At 42.9% G+C, this 23,468-nt stretch overlaps 1 protein-coding gene across 1 annotated transcript; it reads left to right on the top strand.

The window, feature by feature from the left end:
* Positions 1–4,537: 4,537 nt before the first annotated feature.
* Positions 4,538–9,097, top strand: Tmem229a (transmembrane protein 229A). Its single transcript, XM_021660058.2, has one exon. It carries the CDS (start codon positions 4,548–4,550, stop codon positions 5,655–5,657), a length of 1,110 nt encoding a protein of 369 aa, XP_021515733.1. The 5' UTR covers positions 4,538–4,547; the 3' UTR covers positions 5,658–9,097.
* The last annotated feature ends 14,371 nt before the right edge of the window (positions 9,098–23,468 follow it).

Genomic DNA, 23,468 nt, shown 5'->3' with positions numbered 1-23,468 from the left:
TTCCCTCCCTCCAATCCTTCCAGCTCCCCCATCCACCCCGCCCCCAGATCCACTCCTCCTTTGTCTCCCATTAGAAAAGAGCAGGTCTCCTAGATACAAGAAGCAAACATGACAAAACAAAATACAAGGCAAAAGCCCTCACAGCAAAGCTGGACAAGACAACCAAACTGGAGAACAAGAGTCCCAAGAGCAGGCAAAGGAGTCAGAGACATGCCCACTCCCACAGTAAGGAGTACCACAAAAACACCAAGCTAACAGCCACAACATAAGCCCATGAAGGCCCTGTGCTTGTTGCTTTAGCCCCTGTGAGCCCATCTGATTCAGTGGGTATTGTTCTCTTGCTGTCCCAAATGCCCTCTGACTCTCCTTTCATTCCTGCACATTCTGTGATCTGGAGGGACCAGATGGAGAGCTCCAATTTAGACCTCTCCACAGAATGTGTGGCTGTGGGTCTCCATATCTGCTCCTGTCTGCTGCTGGGGAGAGGCCTCTCTGATGAGGAAGCCTTCTCTGAACAAGGCATAGACCTGTGATTCAAGCAGAATATGATTCAGAATCATTTCATTAATTTTTAAGACCCATTGTGTGTGCTGGTACTCTAGGTCTCTGGGCTAACCAATCTCTGGTTCCTCCTGGCCATCCAGGCAGTTCTTCCCATGATGTGGGCCCCTTGAAGCATTCTTTGAGAAGCTGCTCCTGAAGCCAAGCAATCTCAAGCTGATGCTATTCCATTCCAGCTTTCTGATTCTTCTATTACATTCTACTCATAACAGTCTCTTATGAACATGTTGGATTTACAAATTTATTCTGGCAGCTTTGGATTCTGGCAGGAAGAAAGGCCAACACACACACACACACACACACACACACACACACACACACACACACACACACACCGCTTTATGTTCATGGAGACAGTGACATGAGGACTTCAATTATAAAATGATCACAGATAATTAGATCCATTCTGTAGTTTTAAAACAGGAAGAAATGTTTTGCAAATATAGCTGTGAGATGACTAAAACAAAAGAAGAAGATAAGGCAGAAGCAGAAGTTGACTTCATTACTGCGGTGGCCGATGGCTCACATTTAGGGAATCTACCCCTGAGTGTGATGAAACTGGTGAGAAATGAGAACTGAAAGCTGAACAGGTCATTGGGAGGCCCTCAGGAGCCACTAATGCTGCTCATCTGCAGCGAGTTTTCCTTAAGAGCAATCATTGCAAGAAAGCCTGACCCATCAATCCCTCTGACTTCCCATCTCACCATATTGTCTCATATGAGCACCCACCACTGAGGTGCTGTCTGCCATGAAGCACGGAGAGAATCCAGCAAAATCCAGTGCCAGGCTCTTGCACCTCCAGACTTGAGAATTACATAAGCTTCTTTCCTTTAAAAGTTGCCCAGCCTCACATCTTCTGTTTAAATGGAATAATACCCTTAGCTAATTCTTCACAACTTATTTTTTAGAGAAGACCCTAAATTAAAAAAAAAAAACTGAAATCAGTACGCATAGGTTTTTTTTTTTTTTAATTTTGCACCATTTTTTATACTTACTGGCTTTTTTGATTTGTTGTAAAGTGAGTATCTCTAGAATTCTAAGGTATTATAATGGAGACCACAAAGAAAATATAAAGAAACATGGGGAGAAAGAGATCATAGCTGCACTTATATTTTGGCTTTACATGCACTCATGTGTGTGCTGTATCACTTTAAGGAAGCCAGAAAAAGTTCAGAATGAGGCCCAGAATAATGAGATTTCCAGAAGTCACACTACTGGACAAAAGGGGGCTCACAACTTTTTACTATACACCTTCCATTAAAAATCTAGTATAAACTATATACTAGACACATATATACATAGTAGTATAAACTAGTATAAACTATATACTACACACATATACATGTCAAGTTTACATGTATCTTATTATGCTGTACTTTACCGAACACATACAAAAATGGAAATTTTTTTATGTGATAGAATCAAAATATTAAAGAGAGGAGTACTAGCACATAACTATAATCTCAGCATTCAGGAGGCGGACTCAGGATTGCAAGGCCAAAGTCATACCCTTGTCTCTAAAATACATACACATGCTTAGAAGCTCAGTTTCTTACTACAAGAGACTTCCCTACATACTCTGCAAGTTTCCCTGGCATTCTTGGGACAAGTAAGATCAGAAGACATATACCTTTGAAGTTCAATTTACTATTTAAAATCTAACCTTCCACGCCTGAATGGCTGGATTTATACTATACTTATGACGGAAAGCTTTCTCCGGGCTGAATAGCAATACTGGGTTTGGAGTTAAGGTGCAGTTGTTTGGAGGTAAAACGAAGTAAGCCAAAAGCAATTTTACCTTGACGCGGACTACTAGCCAATCATGATATTTATTATTAATGTTTATGAAAAGCATAACTGATTGTTTTGTATCCCTTCAGTGTTTTTGCTTTTGCTGTGTTCTGTTTTAACTTTTCAGGGGAGGGCTCTTGCTGTATAGTGGAAGCTGACGGGAACACCCTCGGCTTCCTGGGTTCTGGAATTACACGTGTGTACCATCAAGCCGGGCAGGTTGCTCTCTAACATACCAACCACACTGTGCATCTTTTAAAGAGTAAGTGACATACATGCAGACAGAACGTCAATGCACATTAAACAAAAACAAAAACAAACAAACAAACAAAAAAAAAACAAACCCAGGTGGTGGCAGTGGCAAGGGCATTTAATCCCAGTACTGGGGAGGCAGAGGCAGTCGTATCTTTGTGAGTTCGAGGCCAATCTGATCCGCAAAGTAAGTTCGAGGACAGCCAGGGATGCACAGAGAACCCCTGTCTCAAAAAAATTGCACACACACACACACACGCACACACACACACACAAACACACAGAGACAGAGAAACAGATATTGAGAGAGCATCTCGCTGTATTTTTCCTCTGGATGTCTGGGTTTTGGGGCCTGCCTCACAGCAGCTTTGAGTCTGATACCTGACACTTGTCGTTGGTGTGACGCCCTCAAAGCCAGCAGAAGAAACCAGTTGCTAGCAAAGCTGGGAGAAAACACCTTGCTTTGACTTCACAGAGGTGCTGATTGACATCTCTAGAACAGTGTGTGTTCTCATCTTACTCTCTTAGCTAGCTCACGGGCAACACCACTGCCACAGATAGTAGCTTAAATGGGTGAAATGTGTATGGGGAAAGGACAGGAACAGGGTTGCATCAGAAATGGAAGATCTACAGAGAATGTGTGTTCTCCAGAAGAGAGAGAGCTCCATATAGCTTTTTACCTGAGAAAGGGCTGAACTCCGGATACAATAAAAATTGTTGAATGGGTGGGGGGGTCGTTAATGGTATAACTTATTTCTAAGATCCATCCACCTCCTCCACCTGAGAAAGGACAGAGAGGGAAGGAGGGAGGAGGAGAGAAAACAGGGAAGGGAACTAGGAAGGAAAAGAGGAAGGCGCAGGGGGGTGGGGTAGAAAAAGAAAAGACCGAAAAAGAAAAAAAGCTTGGCGCTCTATTTCACTCTATATTTCTGAGATGACCTAGTTCGGCAAGAAGAAAAACCCTTGCAAGGCTCTGTGCCAGTAGCAGCAGCAAGCATCTTGTCTTCAGGAGAGGACTCTCCCATCCCACTGTAGCCGGGGAACTACTCAGCTACACCGGCCTCAGAGTAAAGTAGCCTAAGCAAAGAACGAAAAAGAGGATCAGCTCGGGGGCAGCCTTCAGACGCAGACTGCTCTGAGCAGGGAGGAGGAGAGCGTGGAGTCTCAGATTATCACTCTGTGGCTGGGACGCAGCTGGCTTTGCATAAGGACATTAAATATACAGTACCATAGTTTGGTCCTGGGCCCGGCCTCCAGCTAGTGGCACAGAGCCATTTGCCTCCGCCAGCCAAGGCCTGGCCCTGGCTTCCACGATACCGGGAATGCCCCACGGTTCGCCTTCACACCTGTTAGGGGGTTCTCCAATCCCGTCGCCGACCCAGCGGGAGCCCCCCGCAGCGCTGGTCCGTGGCTGCGGAGACGACCAGAGGGGACTCGGCGGCGCGCTGGGCCTTTCGGAGCGGACCCCTGTGAGCCCGGACGCGGGAGGCTGGGCGGGGCGGGGGCCCTGGAAGGCGGGAGAGGTCGAGCCGGGCGGAGAGGGGTATGGGAAGGGCCGGGGGAAGGGCAGTCTCTGCTCGCGCAACGCCCCGGGAGCCTGTGGCAGAGGCGGCGGGGCTGAGCCGCGGAGGGGATGGGGCCGCCACCCGCCTCGGCAGTCGTCCCCACAGCCCGAGCATCGCCTCCCCTCGCCGGGCCGGGCCACTCCTTAGGCCGCGCAGGGTGATCGCGGGCGGCACCTCGCCCCGCACTGGAGAGGAGGGCTCGGCAGGGCCACGGCACGGGGACTCCTCGCGTCCCGAGCGACCCGCGCGTCTCCGGAGCGCCCGGAGACCGTGATCCGAAGGCAGCTGCGTGCGCGCCCCCCGGGGGTGGGGGGTGGCCGGCGGCCGGGAAGCGGCGCGGGGCTCGCTCGCTGGGTCCCCCGGGAGCCCGGGGAGCCCATGGCGGGCAGCGAGGTGGCGAGTGAGGGGCCGACGCGAAGGGGCGGCGCGACCCGGGCACCCGGGCCCCCCGGCGGGCTGCGCGGCCAGGCGGCCGCCCGCTGCCCGGAGCCGCTGTCCGCTCCTGAAGCTCCGGCCGAGCGCGGCGCGCTGCCCGCCTGGATGCGCCTCTATTTCTACGGGATGCACGGCATCACCCTGGACGTGCTGGTGTCCTCCGCCAGGCGCTTCGCCCGCAGCCTGGATCTGCGGATGCTGGGCTTCTCTTCGCCCTACCGCTGCCTCCTGCACTCGCTCACCCACTTCGCCCTGGAGCAGCTCTACCTGCAGCGGCCGCGCTGCCCCAGCGCCTTCCTCTTCAATTTCCTGCTCTACCCCTCTGCGCACGTGGGGCTGCAGACCCTGGCCGGCCAGGCGCTGCTGCTGAGCCTGGGCGGCGGGCAGGGGGGCGCGGCGGCGCCGGGGGCGCTCGACCTGGCGCTGCAGTACGTGCTGGCGCTCTACCACGGCCAAGTGTTCCTGAAGCGCTTCTTACGTTTGCGGTACCCGCGGCGGCGCGAGCAGCGCACCAGGGACCCGCTGCCCGCAGCCCCGGACTCCAGGATCCTTTTGGAGGCTGGCGATCAGGGACGAGGACCCTGTGGCCCAAGGGGCACGGAGGGAACCCCGAGCCAGGGGCTGCCCGACCTCCTCCGCTTCCTTTTCTTCGGAATGCATGGCTTTCTGGATGAGATCTTCTTCACCTTCTTCTTCAACGTGCTGGGGCAGGGGGACGGGGCTAGCAGTGGCCACACTTCGCTCTGGTCTTTCTTCATGTACGGCAGCTGTAGTTTCGTGGTGGAGAAACTCTACTTCCACCTGCAGTACAGCCGTGGCTGGGGCACATGGAAGCGGGTGCCCATCTATGTGATCTTCATCTATGCGTGGGAGTTTTCCTGGGGTCTGGGACTTCGCATGTGTGGGGCCTGTTCCTGGGACTATTCTCACTATCCACTTAACTTTATGGGCCTCATCACGTTGATGTATTTACCTGGCTGGCTGTTTCTTAGTGTGTATCAGGACCTATTGTCCAACGTGTTGTGGCGGGTACAGTACGTCCCAACGAACTAAGATTGAGGAGAGAGAGAAAGAGAGAGAGAGAGGAAGTCTTAGAACCTGAAAAAAAAGGATGCAATTTATTTTTACACAGTTTAAACGAGGTGGTTTTGTTCTCAGTCTTTTAGTTTTTATACACTTTACTAAACTCTTCCAACATGTTCTCCTTGACATGTTAGTTTCACGGACTGTTTGGAATCTGTATGTAAAGTTCAGTACTTTGAAATGTTACCCAACAATAACTCAAAATATGTAACTCATCGATAATTTAAACCTTTACGAGGCCAAACAGCAAACCACTCTACCTTAACCTAGGAAACGGGTAGTATCCACTTAACCTCAATGAGTAGTAGCTATTGTATTTCTGTTCTTCTATGGAAGTTTTCAGATCAGAGAACAGCGACTTTTACAAGTTTATGGCTTAAATGGTCTGTTTACTTTCTTTTTAATGCGATTTCATATTACTTTCTTGCCATGTTTACCAAAAGTGGCTGGAACGACATGTCTTGTACTTCCGAGCTCGTAAGCCTCAAGCCCACATCTCTTAAAGTGCCTCTGTCCAGCATGTAAGTGAGAGGGAGCTGGCAAGCGTGGAAACAACCGATGAACACATTTTGACACGAGAAGTCCTCTCTGTCAACTCCCACAGGTGACACTCGTCTTGGAAATGATGCTTTCCAGTGTTGGCTAGCCTTAAACTACGTGTGTTAGCGTTAATCAGACCCTGTGTCATCTAAACTTTTTAACTGTGCGATAACTTAATTGTTTACCTTACAAGTCCCAGGACCAGGTGAAATTATACCACCCCAATGGTGTTCTAACTCTAAGAACCCCTTTTCTACATAGAGCGTCAGAAATAGAAACAAAACCTTGGAATAAAATGAATCTGAATTCTCCCTCTAATTACATTAAGCCTCCTTGTTTTCTCTATTCACTGATGTGTTTTCCACCAGAGTTCACTTTTCTTTTCCTCCCAGGCCCAGAATTTGGGGTCAGGCCAATGCAGTAATGTACCGTATAAATCCATGATGGGCTTTTGACAGCTTATGATTAATTAATGTCTAAAATCTCCAAAGTTAAATGAGATGATGAAAGCCATTCTAAGAAATTATATCTAATTGATTAATAATGTACTCTGAGGGTGTTTGTTGTTTGATTTTATTTAGAAGAGCAAGTAGGCCGAGTGTGGCTCAGCCAAGAATGACTAATAACCTCTCAGCTTTCAGTACAAAGATAATTAGAATGTGTATTAATGAGTTTGAGTCTTCCACTTGCCTGTGCTGTAAAAAGGGATGTTTCTGTTTCCAAAAAAAAAGTTTGATATGGAAATGAAAAGAATGTGCGTTTAGGTTTGATGTCAGACACAGTTTTAATAGTGTTATGTTAATCCATCCTCTGAGGTCCTGCACTAAGTTACCTGTGAAATGAATAATGGCAAATTATTCTCATCACTCAAAGTTTAAAAGTAAGCTCTATGTTTGCCAAAGGTTTCCCCTAAGTTCTTTATGACACATGTCACAGGTGAAAGGTTTCTGAAATGCTTGAGGGAAGAAATGTACAAGTAGAGAGAGTAAAGTTAGAGAGAAGCTGGACAAGGTACCTGCAACTCAGATGTGACATCTGCACAGGAACATGAGCTAAATGTGACACCGCTGTGCAACCCACATTCCTGTGAATGCTGAGTCAGCCCCATGGCTGCTGAAATGCCTCTTAAACTGTCCACACTCACTCCCCCACATGCTGCTCTCAGACCCACGGAGGAAACTCCTAGCCTTCTCCGGCTCAGGAATCCCCCACTTAGGAGCACATGCCTTTTATTTTCTTTTTAATACTACTCCCATCAAAAGGACAGAGCAAGGCTTTCACTTCCGAGGCTTATTTAACAGCTAGTTACCCAGACACCTTCCAAGACTGTGCGAACATAGCAATGGGCCAATAGACAAATATCTGTCCTTATAAAGCTGGAAATATGCTGTTTTGATTTATATGAAATTATAGTCCCCCCCCCTTTTTTTCCAATACTGTTGGTTTGGTAATAGGTGCTGAGCAGCAGGAGTTGTAATTCTCCTCAGTCCTGTTTCTGGACCATCACACTTCGTCATTCCTAAGAGAAATAACCCAACCAGCAGTTCCTGTCCTGGTTCTTCAAAGTGCCAGCTGTGTATTCAGGAAGCGATCAGCCTGTCCAGGGTATCGTTTTAGGACCTCCCATTTTGTGTTCGTTCCACTTCTTATGGAAACCGTTTTGCTTTGAACCTTTGAACCCTCAAGAAAGGAAAACCATCAGATCATTTAACTTTGTTATTTATTAGTAGTTTAGAGGTAGACATGATAAGGCAGTATGATAGTTAATATTTAAATAGCATTTGCTATCTGACAACACGTCTCTCAAGTGTTTCTGTATATGTATTATATGATATCAAATTAAGGACACATTCTTATATATTATGCCTTAAGTGAATATACATACAGTATATATTTTAAGTACATATTTATATATTTGTTTATATTCACTTAAACTTGCAATGATCCTGCTTTTATAGACAAAGGCAATAAAATGAATACCCAAATGGATTTAATAGCTACTCAAGCTACCCAAATTATATAGCTTTTGAGCATTTATATTTGAGTTAGTTTATTCTAAACAGCAGCTTGATGGTGCCTCAGTCTACGGGCCTCACTTATTTGGATCTTGTTTGGACTGTTTTTTCTTTGACTGTTAGGCACAGACATCTGTATAAAAGAAAGACATTGTTTGCAAAAGGCCCATGTTGCTTTTTTAGTACATAGTACATAACAGTACATAACAAATTCATTAAATATCAGGACATATAACTGACAATCAGCATTTAAATGTGATATCTTTATATTTAAGCAACACTCTATAAGGAAGTTCCTCCTATAAGCTAAAATTATCTACAACATACAAATGTAAGAAGAGTAGTCTAAGATGCAAGGTAGGTCATATCACAAGCTATGAATATACATAAAATTAATCACTGCTATACATTAAATGTTGACTTAAAGCGACTATCACTTTAGGAACTAAACACCCCAAAAGTGAGAAAATGTTTAGGTACGTTTGGTGGTACACAACTGTAATCCTAGTACTGAAGTTGCTGAGGTAGGGGGATTGCAAATTTGAGGTCCCCCTAGGGTACATACTGATATCCTGTCTTTAAAAAAGCACCAATTTTCTAAAAAGGAAAAAAAAAACAAACATTTATTCTGAGTTCTACTGAGAAAATACATTCTTAGTAGAAAAACATAAAAGTACAAGTGTGCTTAATATATATAATGTCTAAATTTATTTTTAGAACTTCTTGAACTTTAAGTAAATTCTATTAATTTCTGTGAATCTAAAGAGGAATATAAGCTCTTGAATTTTCATGTTAACAGTGGATACAGAAGTCCAGATATCAAAGAAAAACCCCAATAAAGTTGCTAACACATTACATTATTTCAAGTATTTCCATGATTCACTGTACGTTATTATGTTGTTTTTTGTTTATTTGTTTGTTTTTTATAATTGATAGTTCATATTGCAACCAAGCAAAACACACAGTTTGGAACAATATGAATCATTTTGTTGTTTGAAAAACATGCTTAATTGGCTAATCCTATCTTCTAACAAAAATGTAATATATATTATATGTTATAAAACATAATATAAATGTTATTTATATATTATATTACATATTATATATGTATATACATATATATACATATGTATATATATATATGGAGAGAGAGAGAGAGAGAGAGAGAGAGAGAGTTTTGCAATAGTCATTGTCAGTTTGGCAGACCTGGTTCTGTTTAAGAAGGATGGAGAAGGTGGACGGGTTTGGCTCCGCCTTCCATTTCAAAGGTTCAGAAGACACCTAAGCAAAAGAAGGCTGCATTGATCACATACTTGATAGTGAGCCATGGGACTGAAGCAGCCGCCACTGTAATAAAGTCACTGTTTCTGCATATCAAAAGGCAGTTACAGCCCTTTACCTTTGCGATTACTTTAGAACACACTGAGAGTGCTTATTGATGTAAGACCTTTATCTAAGGAAAGTAAAGGGGAAAAGACAACGTCCCTTCCCCTCCCTCCATCAAAGGCATGAACACCTACTTTGTGGTGCCACGGGAGGTGGCAGTAAGAGATAGTTCTGCTGTGGTGCCAGGGCTATTTTTCCTACTCACTGAGTTGGTAGCAGAGGAGGGAACAAAAGTAGCAATTGTGTGTGTCTACTGAACCCTATTCATTAGACTTGGCCTGGTTCTAATTTTCACAGTGTAGCAGCAAGCCCTCACACAGGCAGTCGATTCCAGTCACAAGCAACCCAGATTGCAAACTGCTCTGTGATGTGTGAAGAGAAAGCTTTCTGGTGGGAACACTTTCTCATACTGTAGGAAAAGCGTAAATATGAATAATATTTTCCTTAATTTTAAAATAATCTTTTCAAAATTACCAGGCAGGGAGGGTGGAGCAGGAAGGCCTGTCCTTGAGATAAGGAGAAGGCTAATTTTCTTCTTACCTCTAAAGTTTCCTCATAAGGGAAAACTTATCAAGAAACAGTTTTCCAAGCTGGAAATTAATGTGAAATTTACTATGATTAAAGAGATTTAAACTTTGAAAGAAACTACATCACTTAAACATAAACACTGGGCCTCTCACCCACAGCAGGAGTTTGTACTTCTGAGGGGTGATTCCTCAGCTCAACTTTACTTACTATTCCACTTTTCATTTTGCCACAGAGACTAAATAGAAAAGAACACTATCACCAACAGAGTCACAAAGTCCAAGCTTTCCCAGGAAAGGAAATTAGCTTCCAAAATATTAGGAGTCAATAACTTGACATTCATCCTATGGACTTTTTCTGTTTTGTGTTGTTTTATAAGAAATTATTCTTCCTTCCTTGAAAATTTCCATGATGGAGGGCTTTCAGAACTATTATGATTATTTCAGAAATAAGTGTACAAGTGTAGTGGGTTAAACGCAGGGGCTCTACATGAGTTGCTGGGGACTCCGCATAGTTAAGTCTAGGAAAAGATTTGAACCCTCTATTAGCCTACAGGACACCATCTGGGGAAATTACCTGTTAACTTATCCAGCTAGACTAGAAAAAGTCTAAGTGTACAGAAATATGGCTCAGTGGGTAAGAGTTTTTGCTACACAAGCATAAGGACCTCCATTTGGATCCTGGCACCCAGATACAATCCTGGGCATGGCCGTGGACACCTGAAACCCTAGCCCCACAAAAGTTGACAAGTGGGTCACTGGGACTTGCTGGGCCACAAACCCAGCTTCAGATTCAGTGTTAAACCTTGTCTCATGGGAATAAGGTAGAGAGTAATAGTCCATACACTTGGTGCCCTTCACTGGCCCTTTCTCATCATGGCGATTTCTACAGGCAGCAATGCAATAGGAACAGAATAATAAGGGAACTAGCAGAACACAGTAGAGGAAAGGATAGCATTCAAGAGCTCGGGAGACCCAGATGTGTTATTTTTATAGCTAAAATATTCCTCAAAGATAACTGACAGTCGGAGTCTTTAAAACAAAATTTACATTCTTTAAAAATATGCTACATTTATAAAACACTACATGTTTTGTTAGGTAACAAATAAACATTTTATTTTGTTACTATTGACCAGTAAACTTTTTCTAATTTGTATAATAATAAGGTTACAGGCCATGTTTTAATAATATGGCAGTTGAAGTTTCTCCTCCAGTGTTTAGGTGAAGAAACCACAACTAGTTATAAGTCAAAGATCAATTCAAAGGACTATAAATCTTGAGACCAGAAATTGTCTACCTTGCCTGCCAATACCATAATTTCAACCAGATCTTCTGGACACATGCCCGCCTGCCATCTTTTTTATCATAGTCAATAACAGAGGTCATCAAATCTACTCTGACCTCCACTGTCAAACTATGTGGTCCAACCCCATGATTTTGTTAACCAGAAAGTTCCTAGGAGGCTTGACCTTAGGATGAAGTCATGGAAATATGAGCATTAAAATTACAGCAAGAACAGAGCACTATGTGCTCAGTGTTGTCAAGTTCAGCTTAAAGAATAAAATAGCAGAATCTATATGTATTTTAGGATCTTCAGAAAAGCAAGGTGCAGATAGGGATAGTTTGTTAATCGCTTTTCCATTGTGACAAAACACTTGAGAAAGTAATTTACCAGGAAAAAAAATGTTTATTTTTTTCTCCTGGTCTCAGAGGCATCCTGTCCACAGTCAGCTGGGTCCATTGCTCCAAGCCTGTGATGGGGAAATGGCGTGGGGGGGGGAGAGATAGCCAGGTGGCGGGAGTGAGCGCTGGAGAAAGCTCATCACCTCAGAGCAGCCAAAGTGTACAAAGAACACAAAGGAAGGATCCAAGGATGAGCTATGCCTTTCAAAGCCATACTTGTGTAAGCTGCTTTCTCTCTTAATAGTCCATCAAACTGCAACATTAGAGCCCTCATATTCCAGCCTCCTCTCAAAAGTCCATCAACTGGCAGCAATGATCTTAACACAGGAGCATTGCAGGGTACTTTATATCCAAACCATGGCAGGTGGGAATGTGCTCCAGTTAAATAATTTGAGGAATAGGACCTGTATGAATGGCAACAGTAAGGTTAAGTGACCTCCAGTAGAAAGGAAGAGATAAATGTGCAGCTTGCACATTTATTAGCTTGCAGCTAATACAGAGTTAAAGAAGCATTGACATAATCTAAATGGGAAGAATTGTGCCAACTTGCATTCCTGTGGGAAAGACTGCTCACCAACCAAGAGGCAGAAAATACAAAGGGAAGAGAATATAAAGCCTTAGATTTAAAGCACAGATACGAACTACTAGCTGCCCCTACCCTTAATTCTCCTGTTTGTCTGAAGAGACAAAACCTGTTATTCCCATTTTTATATGTGTCAAGCTGGGACGCAAGAGGGTAATTGTCTGTGCAAAGGTCACAGTAGCAGAGCCAGGACGTGTACTCGGGCAGTCAGGGCTGCAAGCTGCATTTTCTAAATGCCACCTTTACAGATGGAGGGGAAGGAAGGGTCACAGGAACCTAGGAAACACAGGGAGAAGGACCTGAGACTAGCACTGTCTTGACTCTGCTTGCTGCCCCGTTCATACCCCAACACAGAAACCAGTGACACATTTGAATTCATGCCTATTCGAAGAATTTAAAGATTTACACAATAACTAACTTCTGGTTTTTCTTTAATTATTTACTCAGAAAAGATTTTTGAGTGCCTACTGTGAAACAGCTATGGAAGTGTTCTTGGCTGAAAAAAAATAGCAAGTCTGAGATATATTCTACTACTGAGTATTGCATTGGTTACTTTGCACATCTGTCATCAAAATGCCACGCATTAAGACAGGGAAAGTGTATTTAGGCTAATAATTTTTCAAGATTAGCTCAGTCTGTGGTGGCCTGACCATAAGCTCTGGTGTTCTCTTGTAGTCTTGACAACAGGAACACGTGAGAGATGTCATGGAGGACAAGAAGTAAAGAAGGGGCCACTGACAACCTAGACTCCTGGACCTACCCCAGTGACTGTTTCTTCTGCCTTTTAAAATTCTGCGACTCTCTCACAGTGGCACTACCATCCGGGAAACAAGCCCCCAGCCCATGATACTGGGGAGAAAACCTCATACTCGAATAACAGTACTTTACAACATTTGTTACCAGAGGCGGTCACAACAAAATACCATGGACTGGCTACTTTAAACACAAGAAAATAAATTTTCTCTAAGTCTTATAGGCTACAAGCCCCCGACTGAAGGATGAGAGCACCCTTTTCCTGGTTTGCTAATCTCCTCCCGAGCTCATTCCAAAATTCAAGGAGATTAAGCTCTCCCATAGCTCATAACAACACTAATCCAACTATATCACATCATCTCTCTCATGATCTCACTTAACTCTAATATTTCTGTGAAGATCCTACCTCCACATACAGGGACTCTGAGGGTTAGAGCTCACAATTCAGTGCATTTAGTCTATGATCCTTATGCTCTTCCAACACAAGCACCCTACGAAGTGATAATGCTTATTATGATTACTGTTGCTACCCACAGATTGCAGATGACAACAGAGACTTTAGGCACCACACAGAGAGGAAGGGACAGAGAGACGAGGAAACACAGTCCCTTCTAGCATAGGTCCAGGCACTATTATCTGTCTCTCAGAAAGTCTGAGACTGTGGCATTAGGTAGGAGAGAACAGTGTCCCTGAAAAAAAAAGAATTAGCCTTTTCTCTTTCGTCTGTCCTTTCACCTTTTTTAAATCTAGTTGTCACTAGTTTTTCAATCCTCTCCAGAAATGAGTTCTATTCTGTTCATGCCTAACTTCAAACCTTTTTCCACAGATTCTAATCACTCTCTTGCTATTTTTATTGTTTTTTCTTAGTGTAATCTGTTACACAGGAAATTATCTCTCAGGGAAATGTGATCAGAGACTTTCTGTCTCTTAGCCCTTGTGGAGCTGATCCGGCTTTGGAGGGTACTACAGTCAGAGCTACTCCGGATAAGAGTTTAAAATATTTTGCCAGTGGTATTCAAGAGCACAAAATCAATTTCCAATATATTATAAATGGGTTACTACATTCCCATTCAATTTATAGGCTATTTATTCCCATTTCAGAAACATCAATATCTAATGCCATGTCTACATGGTCTATAAAATAATCCAAATATTCTTAGCTGTCTGGAGGTTTACAAAGGGAGGTGTAAAATAGAAACCATGGTCTTTGGATCGCTTAGCCAAGACTTTTAAGTTTTTATTTATTTATTTATTTTAATGTGTCTGTCGATTTGTCTGTCTTTCTGCCTACCTGCCTGCCTGTCCGTCTGTTCATACAGGCATATTCTTGCCACAGTGAACCAATCAACAATGCCCAAGAGTCAGTTCTCTCCTGCCACACTGTTGGATTAGATCAGACTCGAGCTGTACGACCTGTCTGCAAGTGTCACTACTAGCCACGCCACCTCACAGGCCCTGGAAGATATTTTCAGATTCACAATATCTTATGTCACTTTGGAATTTATATATAATTCAGGCATCTAAACGATTAGATACCGCTGTTTGGGGTGTATGAGTTCCTTTCTCTCCTCCAACCATAAAGAAACTGATTCCTCAGATTATACTTTGCCTGAAAAACGTTACCCCCCAAACACTAAATAATCATCTGAGGGTATGTTTTCCACTGAAGCAGCTAGGGAGATTTGAGGAGGATAAAATTACATATTTTTAAAATATTGCCATATAAATTATATCTTTGGACATTATGGGTATCTTCAATGTAAGGAATTTGTTAGATCAACTTGTAGTTTCAAAGTTGTTTAAGGAAGTAAGTAAAATTTCTAGGAATGGGAAAGGTCTGTATTGGAAAATTCGTTATTCAAAATTACCTTTCTAAAACAACTGAGTTTGTTTTCCATGCCAAGCATTACCTGGATAGGCCTGTATGATTTGATTCTAACAGCTCCACAAATGCTCATGGCCTGGACCCCAGGGAATCAGCACTTAGAGATAGGGTTTGGAAGGTAATTTATTCAGGCAGCCTCTGAATCATTACTATACGAGACCATTGATGCATTGATAAGGTGATGGTATAATTCAAAAGTAGTAGAAGTTTTGGACAGTTGGAAGGAAGTAGGTAAACAGAAGTGTTTCCTGGAAGGGGACATTCTATCCTCAGCGCCTTCTTCATTCTCTGTTTCCAGGTAACCAAGAGGTGACCAACTTTACTCCCTGCATCCTTGCAGAAGTCTATTCTGACTTGGCCGTGCGCCCAAAGAATGGAATCAGCCAAGTGTAGACTGAAACTATTGAAACCGTGGGCTAAAATGAATCTCTCCACTTTAAGTTGGTTTTCTTCAGAATTTGTCAAATGACAGAAAGGTAACCAAGTGAATTAAAAAAAAGTAAGAAGAAATAAAAAATAAAAGGAAAGGACTGTTCCTAGGTAGAGTGGAAGAGAAAGTTTATTGTAGATATGTGGGAGAGCAAAGCCAGAGGCAGGGACTTCTAAGAGAGTTCAGAGTGGGTATGGCCAGACTGAGAAGTCCCACCTGGGGAGAGGGGAAGGGGAGGAGTGAGGGGGGGAGGATGAACTGGGTGCAATAGCCAGGAAGCCCAAAGACACAGAGGGTGAAGGTAACCAAAACGGTTGGGTCATATAGGGAAGAGCCTCCCAGCTCCCTGGCTGGAGAGTTCAGGGAAGAGGTTGGGGTAAGCCAGCCAGGAGGGCCTGGTAACAGCAAGAGGCTGGGAGAGCTAGGTGGCCAAGTCCACTTTGATATGTTAAGTAGACACCTTAGCCATTTGTCCCAGATTTGAAACCTAACAATAGGCTCATTCACCAGACTAGGTGAAAACTGGTAAAAAACCCAAAAGTCAGTTTCATTCCAGTCTTGGGCATAGAAGCTACTGCAATGAGAGATGCTCTATGTCTGCATCATTCAATATCCACTAACCTCATGTGGCTTATGGACATCTGCCCTGTAGCTCCTGCGCCTGGCAAGCTAAATCCTAACACAGCTTAATTTAGCTCATTTAAAATGAAATAGTCCGAGTGGGGTCCCTAGTAAGGGGAGCAGGGACTTTCTCTGGCATGAACTCAGCAGCAGGCTCTCTGATCACCTCCCCCTGGGGGATGCAGCCTTGCCAGGGCACAGAGGAAGACAATGCAATCAGTCCTGATGTGACCTTATAGGCTAGGGTAAAATAGAAGGGAAAGAGGAGCTCCCCTATCAGTGGACCGGGGAGGGGCATAAGGGAAGAAGAGGGAGGGAGTGTGGAATTGGGAGCAGACAAGGGAGGGGGCCATAGCTGGGATACAAACTGAATAAATTGTAATAAATGATAATAATAGAAAATGGGAAAAATTGTAAAATTTTACATATAAAAATTAAAATAAAATAAAATGAAAGAGTCCAGGGTCTACTAATCTACACAGCTATGTAGCTCATGCGTTCACTTTCTGGGGCCACAAACTATGTGCTTTAAAAAGCATATGTTTGCTATCTCATGGTTCAAGAGGCTAGCAGTATGGGAACAACTTGTAATCAGTTCCATGTCCTCCGGGGCCAAGAAGGCACAGTCTTTTTTTGGTTTTGCTAGCTTCTGTTATTACCCAGCAGGCTTTGATCGTCTTCGGTTTGCAGAGCTGCCATTGCCCTGCCTTGCACAGCCAACTTCTCTTTCCTTTGTGTGTTTCCCTGTCTGGGTGCTCATTTTTTCCCACCCCAAAACACCAGTATGACAAAATCCTATTCCTCAAATGAATAGCATTAGGGGATGAGTTGGGGAAGCTTTCCTTGGCCCACTCCTGGAAAAAGCAGCTGGGTAAAAGGTATTTTAATTAGCACTGAAATCCTCATGTTATCACACCAATTTAGAGATTAATTGAGAGGCACAAAGCAACTTTTGGGAAATGCAAATTAGATGACTTTAAACAAAAGCAGATCTGGGCAAGAGAAAATAAATGGACTTAAAAATTGGTCATAGCAAGTTCCAGAACCTGGGGTCAGTAGGAAAATTAGCTGCACTCCTGAGCAGGGAACACAGGCTGTCTCTTCCCCACTCTCTGCCACCTCCCTCATGCTGGAGGCTACCTTTCAAAGTATGTATTTTTAGCGAAGAAGGTAAGACACCACTCCTAATTGGCAGCTTTCAGGAAAGCACTGTGAGCCAGGCTGGGTTAAGAACCCTCCTAGGTGAACACAAAAGCTCAGAGTAAAGATCTAAGCTTAATGGTCAAAAATTCTTCAATGAATTGTTAGTTTTCTGTCTGAGGATGCTCTGGCTTCCAGGGCTGCAGTTTTCAGCCTACGTCGGCGTGTCAAGAATGGGTCCCAGCCTGCATCCACACAACAAACAAGTCTTGGAGAACCCATCTAGCCATAGGCTACAGAAGTCCAAACAGGCAGGAAGGGAGGCGTTAGTCATAGGACTATCTCCTAGTGGATGAATGTGTATAGCTCCACAGAAACACTGTGTTTCTCTTACCTGTGAAGTCAAAGATAAAGGACATACTTATTTAAATGAAAATGCTAGCACACGAAAACATGCCAGTATATTACCTACTTATTGAAAGTATGTGTTTACCATTGGTAACTCTTTCTTGTATTCGTTTTCGGTTCCTCTCATCACTTTGCACCAGGCAGCAAGTGTTTCATACAACTGAGCGCTTGTCATTTTTTTCACAGACTAACGTATTGTAAAATACTTTGATTAAAATTTTCACATCTGAAATGTCCTGCCTGGCACAGTGGCACACACCTGTAATCCCAGCACTCAGGCAGAGCTCTGTACGTTCAAGGCTAGGCTGCTCTATAAAAACGTGAGTTCAGAACAGCCAGCGCTACACAGAGAAACCCTATCGTGAAAGAAAAAAAAAAGTTCTTGCTGTCGGTCTTAGCTCTCTCTGCCCAACATTCTAGTCTGGAGAGGAGAAGGTCACGCTGTAGGGCAGAAACTCATTGTCCAGCTTACTTAAGGCCGTTCTTTCCGGCTCCAGTTCCCCAGGAAAGTCTGTGTTTTCTCCAGGAATTGGAGCTAAGAACGTTCACTCCATACAGGGAAGTACAAGATGTGGCTGTACACTCACTCAGCTGGGACATCAAGATTAGAAAGGACAAGCAAGTACAGCGATTAAAATGCCACTGTTGGGGGTGAGAGGGCTCAGCAGGTAAAGGTACTTGCTGCTGCAAGTGACCTGAGTTTAACCCACAGAACTCACAGGGTAGCTGGAGAAACCTGATTCCTGCAGGCTGTCCTGGGTTTTGTGGCATCTTGTCTTTCTCTGTCCTTCTCCCTCCCCTTCTCCCTCCTACCCGAACTACCTCTGTCCATACCTAGGTACTCCCTCTCTTTCTCTGTGTCTGTCTCTCTGCCTCTCTCTCTCCTTAAATAAATAAATAGATAAGTAGAAAAATAAATGTTAACATACAATAAAAGACAGCTATGGAAAAGCTATGATTTTAGTACATTAATGAACCTGTGTCTTTAGTGTCCTCTTTTGTAGAGCAGAGAAAATGAGAGAACCTACCCCAAGAAGCCATGTGTCATTGAAGGATACAGGGTCCTTTTTGCAAATTCTTTGTCTTAAATAAAAGAATTTAAATTTAAGAATGGACAAAACGGGGAACACAAGGATTATTCTCATTGGAGCTATAGCCAGAAAATAGGACAGTGAATTGTCTCTGTAGCTTCCAGAATGGGCAAGATGCACAGAGAAGAAGGAAGAAGTTATATTTTCTGAGAAAGTGGGCAGGTTCAGCAATGGAGCTGCAGCCACTGGGATTTCAGAGACAACAGGTGTGCCTTGAACTTGAGGTGAGTAGCTTTGGAGTCTGGCCTATGTCAGGAAAAGGGAGAGGAAAGGAGTGCAGGGAGCTATGTTACTAAGCCAGCAGACAAAACTGTCAGCTACTACTCTGAAGGAGGGGCTTTGGGGGTATTTGTGTACATAACTGATTTTGGCATTTTTTTTAATTTTATATTATATTATTGTGGTTTTAATATTAATTAATTCAATTTACATCTTAGCCAGAAGCTCCTCCCTTCTCTCCCCCCCCAAGTCCCATCCTCCCTTCCACTCTCCCTTGTACATCTCTTCTTCCCTGTAGGGGAGACCCCTACCCAGACACCCCAGTTCATCTATTTATTCACATGAGGACTGAATTTATCTTCCTCCCCTGTGTCCTGGTAGGGAAGTCTCATCAGGGGAAAGTGATAAAAAGCAGGCAACATAGTCCATGTCAGAGATATTCCCCAGTCCCCTAACTAGTGGGCCAACACGAGGCCAATATGCTCATTGGACTTATTTATTGGGGTCTGTGCATTGTAGTATGTCTATCCTGTACAATATGACTAAAACCTGCTTATAAGTGAGTATATACTATGGGCATCTTTCTGGGTCTGTGTTACCTCACTCAGGGTGATCCTTTCTAGTTCCATCCATTTGCCTGCAAATTTTATTATTTCCTTGTTTTTAATAGCTGAGTAGTATTCCTTTGTGTAAATGAACCACAGTTTCTGTATCCATTCCTCGGTTGAGGGACATCTGGGTGGTTTCCAGATTCTGACTATTACAAATAAAGCTGCTATGAACATGGTTAAGCAAATGACTTTGTTGTACGGTGGAGCATGTTTTGGGTGTATGCCCAGGAGTGGTATAGCTGGGTCTTGAGGTATTGCTATTCCTCATCTACTTTCTCAGTTTTCTGAGAAAGCACCAGATTGATTTCCAAAAATGGTTGTACAAGTTTTCATTCCCACCAGCAATGTTGGAATGTTCTCCTTTCTCCATATCCCCTCCTTGATCTTAGCCATTCTGATGGGCATAAGATGGAATCTCAGACTGGTAAAGCAAAGAACACTATCATGAGAATGAAACAGCAGTGTAAAGATCAGGTAAAGATCTTCACCAATCCTACATCTGACAAACAACTAATATCCAGACTATATAAAAAAAATCGTGAAATTAAACACCAGCAAACAAAATAATCCAATAAAAAAGGGGGGGGGGATACAGAGCTAAACAGAATTCTCAACAGAGGAATCTTGAATGGTGGAGAAGCACTTAAAGAAATGCTCAAAGTCCTTAGTCATCAGGGAAATACAAATCAAAATCACCCTGAGAGTCCATCTTACATAGTATATTATTATTGATGGTGATGATGATGATTATTTTAGATTCATGTTTGTATTCTAATGAAAGAATAAAAGGATGTGGATTTGGGTGAGTGAAGAAATGGAAAATCTTGGAGGAGTTGAGGGAGGAAACATAATCAAAATATACTATATGAAAAAATTTATTTTCAATTAAAAAAATCAATAAACTGAAAGTAAAGAAGGAAAAAAATAAATAGTTATCCCTACCATTTTATTGTCTTGTTCTCCAGAACATGATATTTCTTTTTACTTTTTGGCTCTGGCATTGTCTTCTTTAGGTTGTCAATCAGAATTTCCTAGGTGCAGTAGGTCCCTGGTATTGCCTGTACCAAAAGGCTATTATCAGCCACTGGCCATGCCAGGTATTCAGCTTATTATTGATTCCCAGCCATATTTTCATCTGAGGATGTCACTATGTTAATATTTATATTTTCTCAAAGGTGGAGACACCTGCTATCTCCATCAAAAAGAATTCTACTGAACATTGATCAAGCCATTTTTGCCAGAAGATACTGACATATGTATTCATAAGTCCTCAATGTGCCTGGGAAGCAGAAGGCTCCAAATGGCTATTTTTATTTCCTTTCTTCGTGCCTAGCATTCCTCCTGTATTATAACAAATGCACAACATTTGGAAAGAGTGTTTGGATTTATAATGCCACCAATCAAGCATCCAGCCAGAGGACACACACAAGTGATTAAAACTCTGCTTCGCTGCAGGAACACTGACTGTGAAGAATAAGGTCAGAAAATTGTTAACGGGAAGAGGAAGAGTGAGTAAGACAGAAGAAGCCTGAGCAGCAAACAGGACCTGCCCCTGCTCTGCAGATGCTCCCATAAATGAGCACCCCCAGCAGGCCCTTTTCCTTAACCTTGCTGAAACTGAAAGGTGTCCGCTTTCCCTCCTTCACCAGGTTCTTTTGAAGTGCGAAGTTTTCTCTTAAGCTTCAGGGCCTGAGTAACTCATCTGTCCCCTTTATTATGCCACAGTGTTTGTGATCAAACAGAATTCAAGAAGACAGAAACTATCCTGTCAAACAGTAAACAAAGGAACTCATAATATCCCAGTGTTCTCACATGGCCTCAAGCCTTCGGTGTCCTGGAATACTCTGGGGCTTTGAAATGGCACTAAAACCAAGCTGAATGAACAAAAGAAAACAGAAGGAAAGAAAGAAAGAAGGAAGGAAGGAAGGAAGGAAGGAAGGAAAAGAAAGCCACAGTAGGCAAGTGTGGCGGGTGAATGCATCCATCTTGTTACAGAAGGCCATGGCACAGCCTTGCCTTCTTAAGTTGTCAGAAGGAGTCCTGCACAAAATTAAACCTGCTAACTTTTAGTAGTGGAATGGCGGGGAGGTGCTCATTAAACCTAACCCCTCCCGAAAGACATACAGAAAGTTCATAGCTGCTGGGAGAAAGAGAGATATTTTTATTCAGCGGTATAGCTGCCCACAAGCTGTCCTGTTCCTGCAAGAAACCCCTCACCTAACCCTTCCAAACCTCACAGTTTCACCAAGCTACACTCAAGTGGAACTGCTTCTTTTGCCTGTTGTTAGGGTCCTATCCAGAATGAGTAGATGTTTGTTCACATTCTCAGGAAAAGTCATACAACAGTGTCTTGTAGAGTCATTATGATACTATTAAAGTTTTATTTTAGATGTCCTAGCACTGCCCTGTAAATAGGTAATAAAACAATTTCTAAAAAGGTTACATGGTAAATATTTTAGGCTGTGGGGCCATTCTGTCTCTGCCTAAAATATTCTGCTCTGCTATAGTGTGGGAGAGAAGCCATGGACAGTCATCAGGGACTGGGTGTGCAGTGCCCCACTGATGGTATTTATGAAGTGGGAGTTGACTGTTTAGCCCAAGGGCTAACAGTTGCCAAACACCGACTTAGTGTAACATTCCTCAGACTTGTGCCAGGTCACAGCCATCTCCTCAGCTTTTACAAAGTCTAGAACTTTGTATAATCACATTTACTATAAAAACTAAAAGTTCACTCTTTAAGTGAATTATTCATTAGATACAATTAATATCATTACTATAGAAAGAAAACTAGAATTACTCACACAAAAAATGTAGACATTATCACAGATGTCATGGAGTTCCTTCTGTAGGTTCTTGGTCTCATTGATAGAAGAATTAAAAAAAAATATACTTAAAGGGAACTTGAGAACAATGTATATATATCATATATATATCATATATATTTATATATTATATATAAAGTTTAAAAAAGCAATCATATATCATAGTTAAAGAAAAGTGATAAGGTAGGCAAGCCAGAGATCTCAGCAGCTGCCCACGTGAGGGAGGAAAGAGGATAGAGAAAAATTAGACTTCATTTTTATTTTTATACAAATAATTACTTTTAGTTTTTATTTAGAACAGTGTACATAATATGTGTGTACAATGTATTGTATACCCCCTCCAAATTCTCTGTCTCCCACCCCTGCTGACTCACTTCTTCCCAATTAGTATCCTCCTCATTACACCAAAAAATAATACTTTTTAAGAGAGTGCAAATAGAAAGATACGTAGGAGGACACAGGGCACAGTAGGACAAAAGAATGAGGTGCCATATCATAGCGTACCTCCCTGCTATCATGTATCATAGCACTACCTCCCTGTCTGGCTAACTTGGGTCCACCCTTGTAGGCCAACCAAAGAGGAAATATTTAATCATAATAGCACTTGGGTTAGCCTTGGAGTCAGTGAAGAGTTGTTCCTGGTGGCCTTGACCTCAGGATGTAGCTAGGATGGCAAGGCATATCTCAATATGCTCCCAGTTAGCTTTGGTTCAGGAAGGAAAAGCCAGTTGAATTATTGTGCTTAACATACACTTTCTTTTACGATTTTACACTTCTTTTATCTTTGTTTTGAGACCTTCATACATGAGAGACACGCTTCACATTATTTCCATCCCAGCTTGGTAGCCAGGAAAGAAGAATTAAGAGCACCTGTAGCCTTCAGCTCACCGCTTAATCATACAAGTTTCCAGCCCCCAGCAGCTCGTCTTAACCTTGCAATTAGCCACAAGCATTCTGTGGACCTTCCCCTTTTACTGGGAGGCCTGAGCTGGTTTCACTGTAATCCAGCCACATTGTTAAACATGAAATACAACCAGCTTGGAAAGCCTCTATCATAACATTTGAAGTCT

Source organism: Meriones unguiculatus, chromosome 21 (genome assembly GCF_030254825.1).
Source record: "Meriones unguiculatus strain TT.TT164.6M chromosome 21, Bangor_MerUng_6.1, whole genome shotgun sequence".
NCBI classification, from domain to species: Eukaryota; Metazoa; Chordata; class Mammalia; order Rodentia; family Muridae; genus Meriones; species Meriones unguiculatus.
The sequence above is the reverse complement of the archived record's forward strand: the minus strand, read 5'-3'. Positions and strand labels throughout refer to the sequence as shown.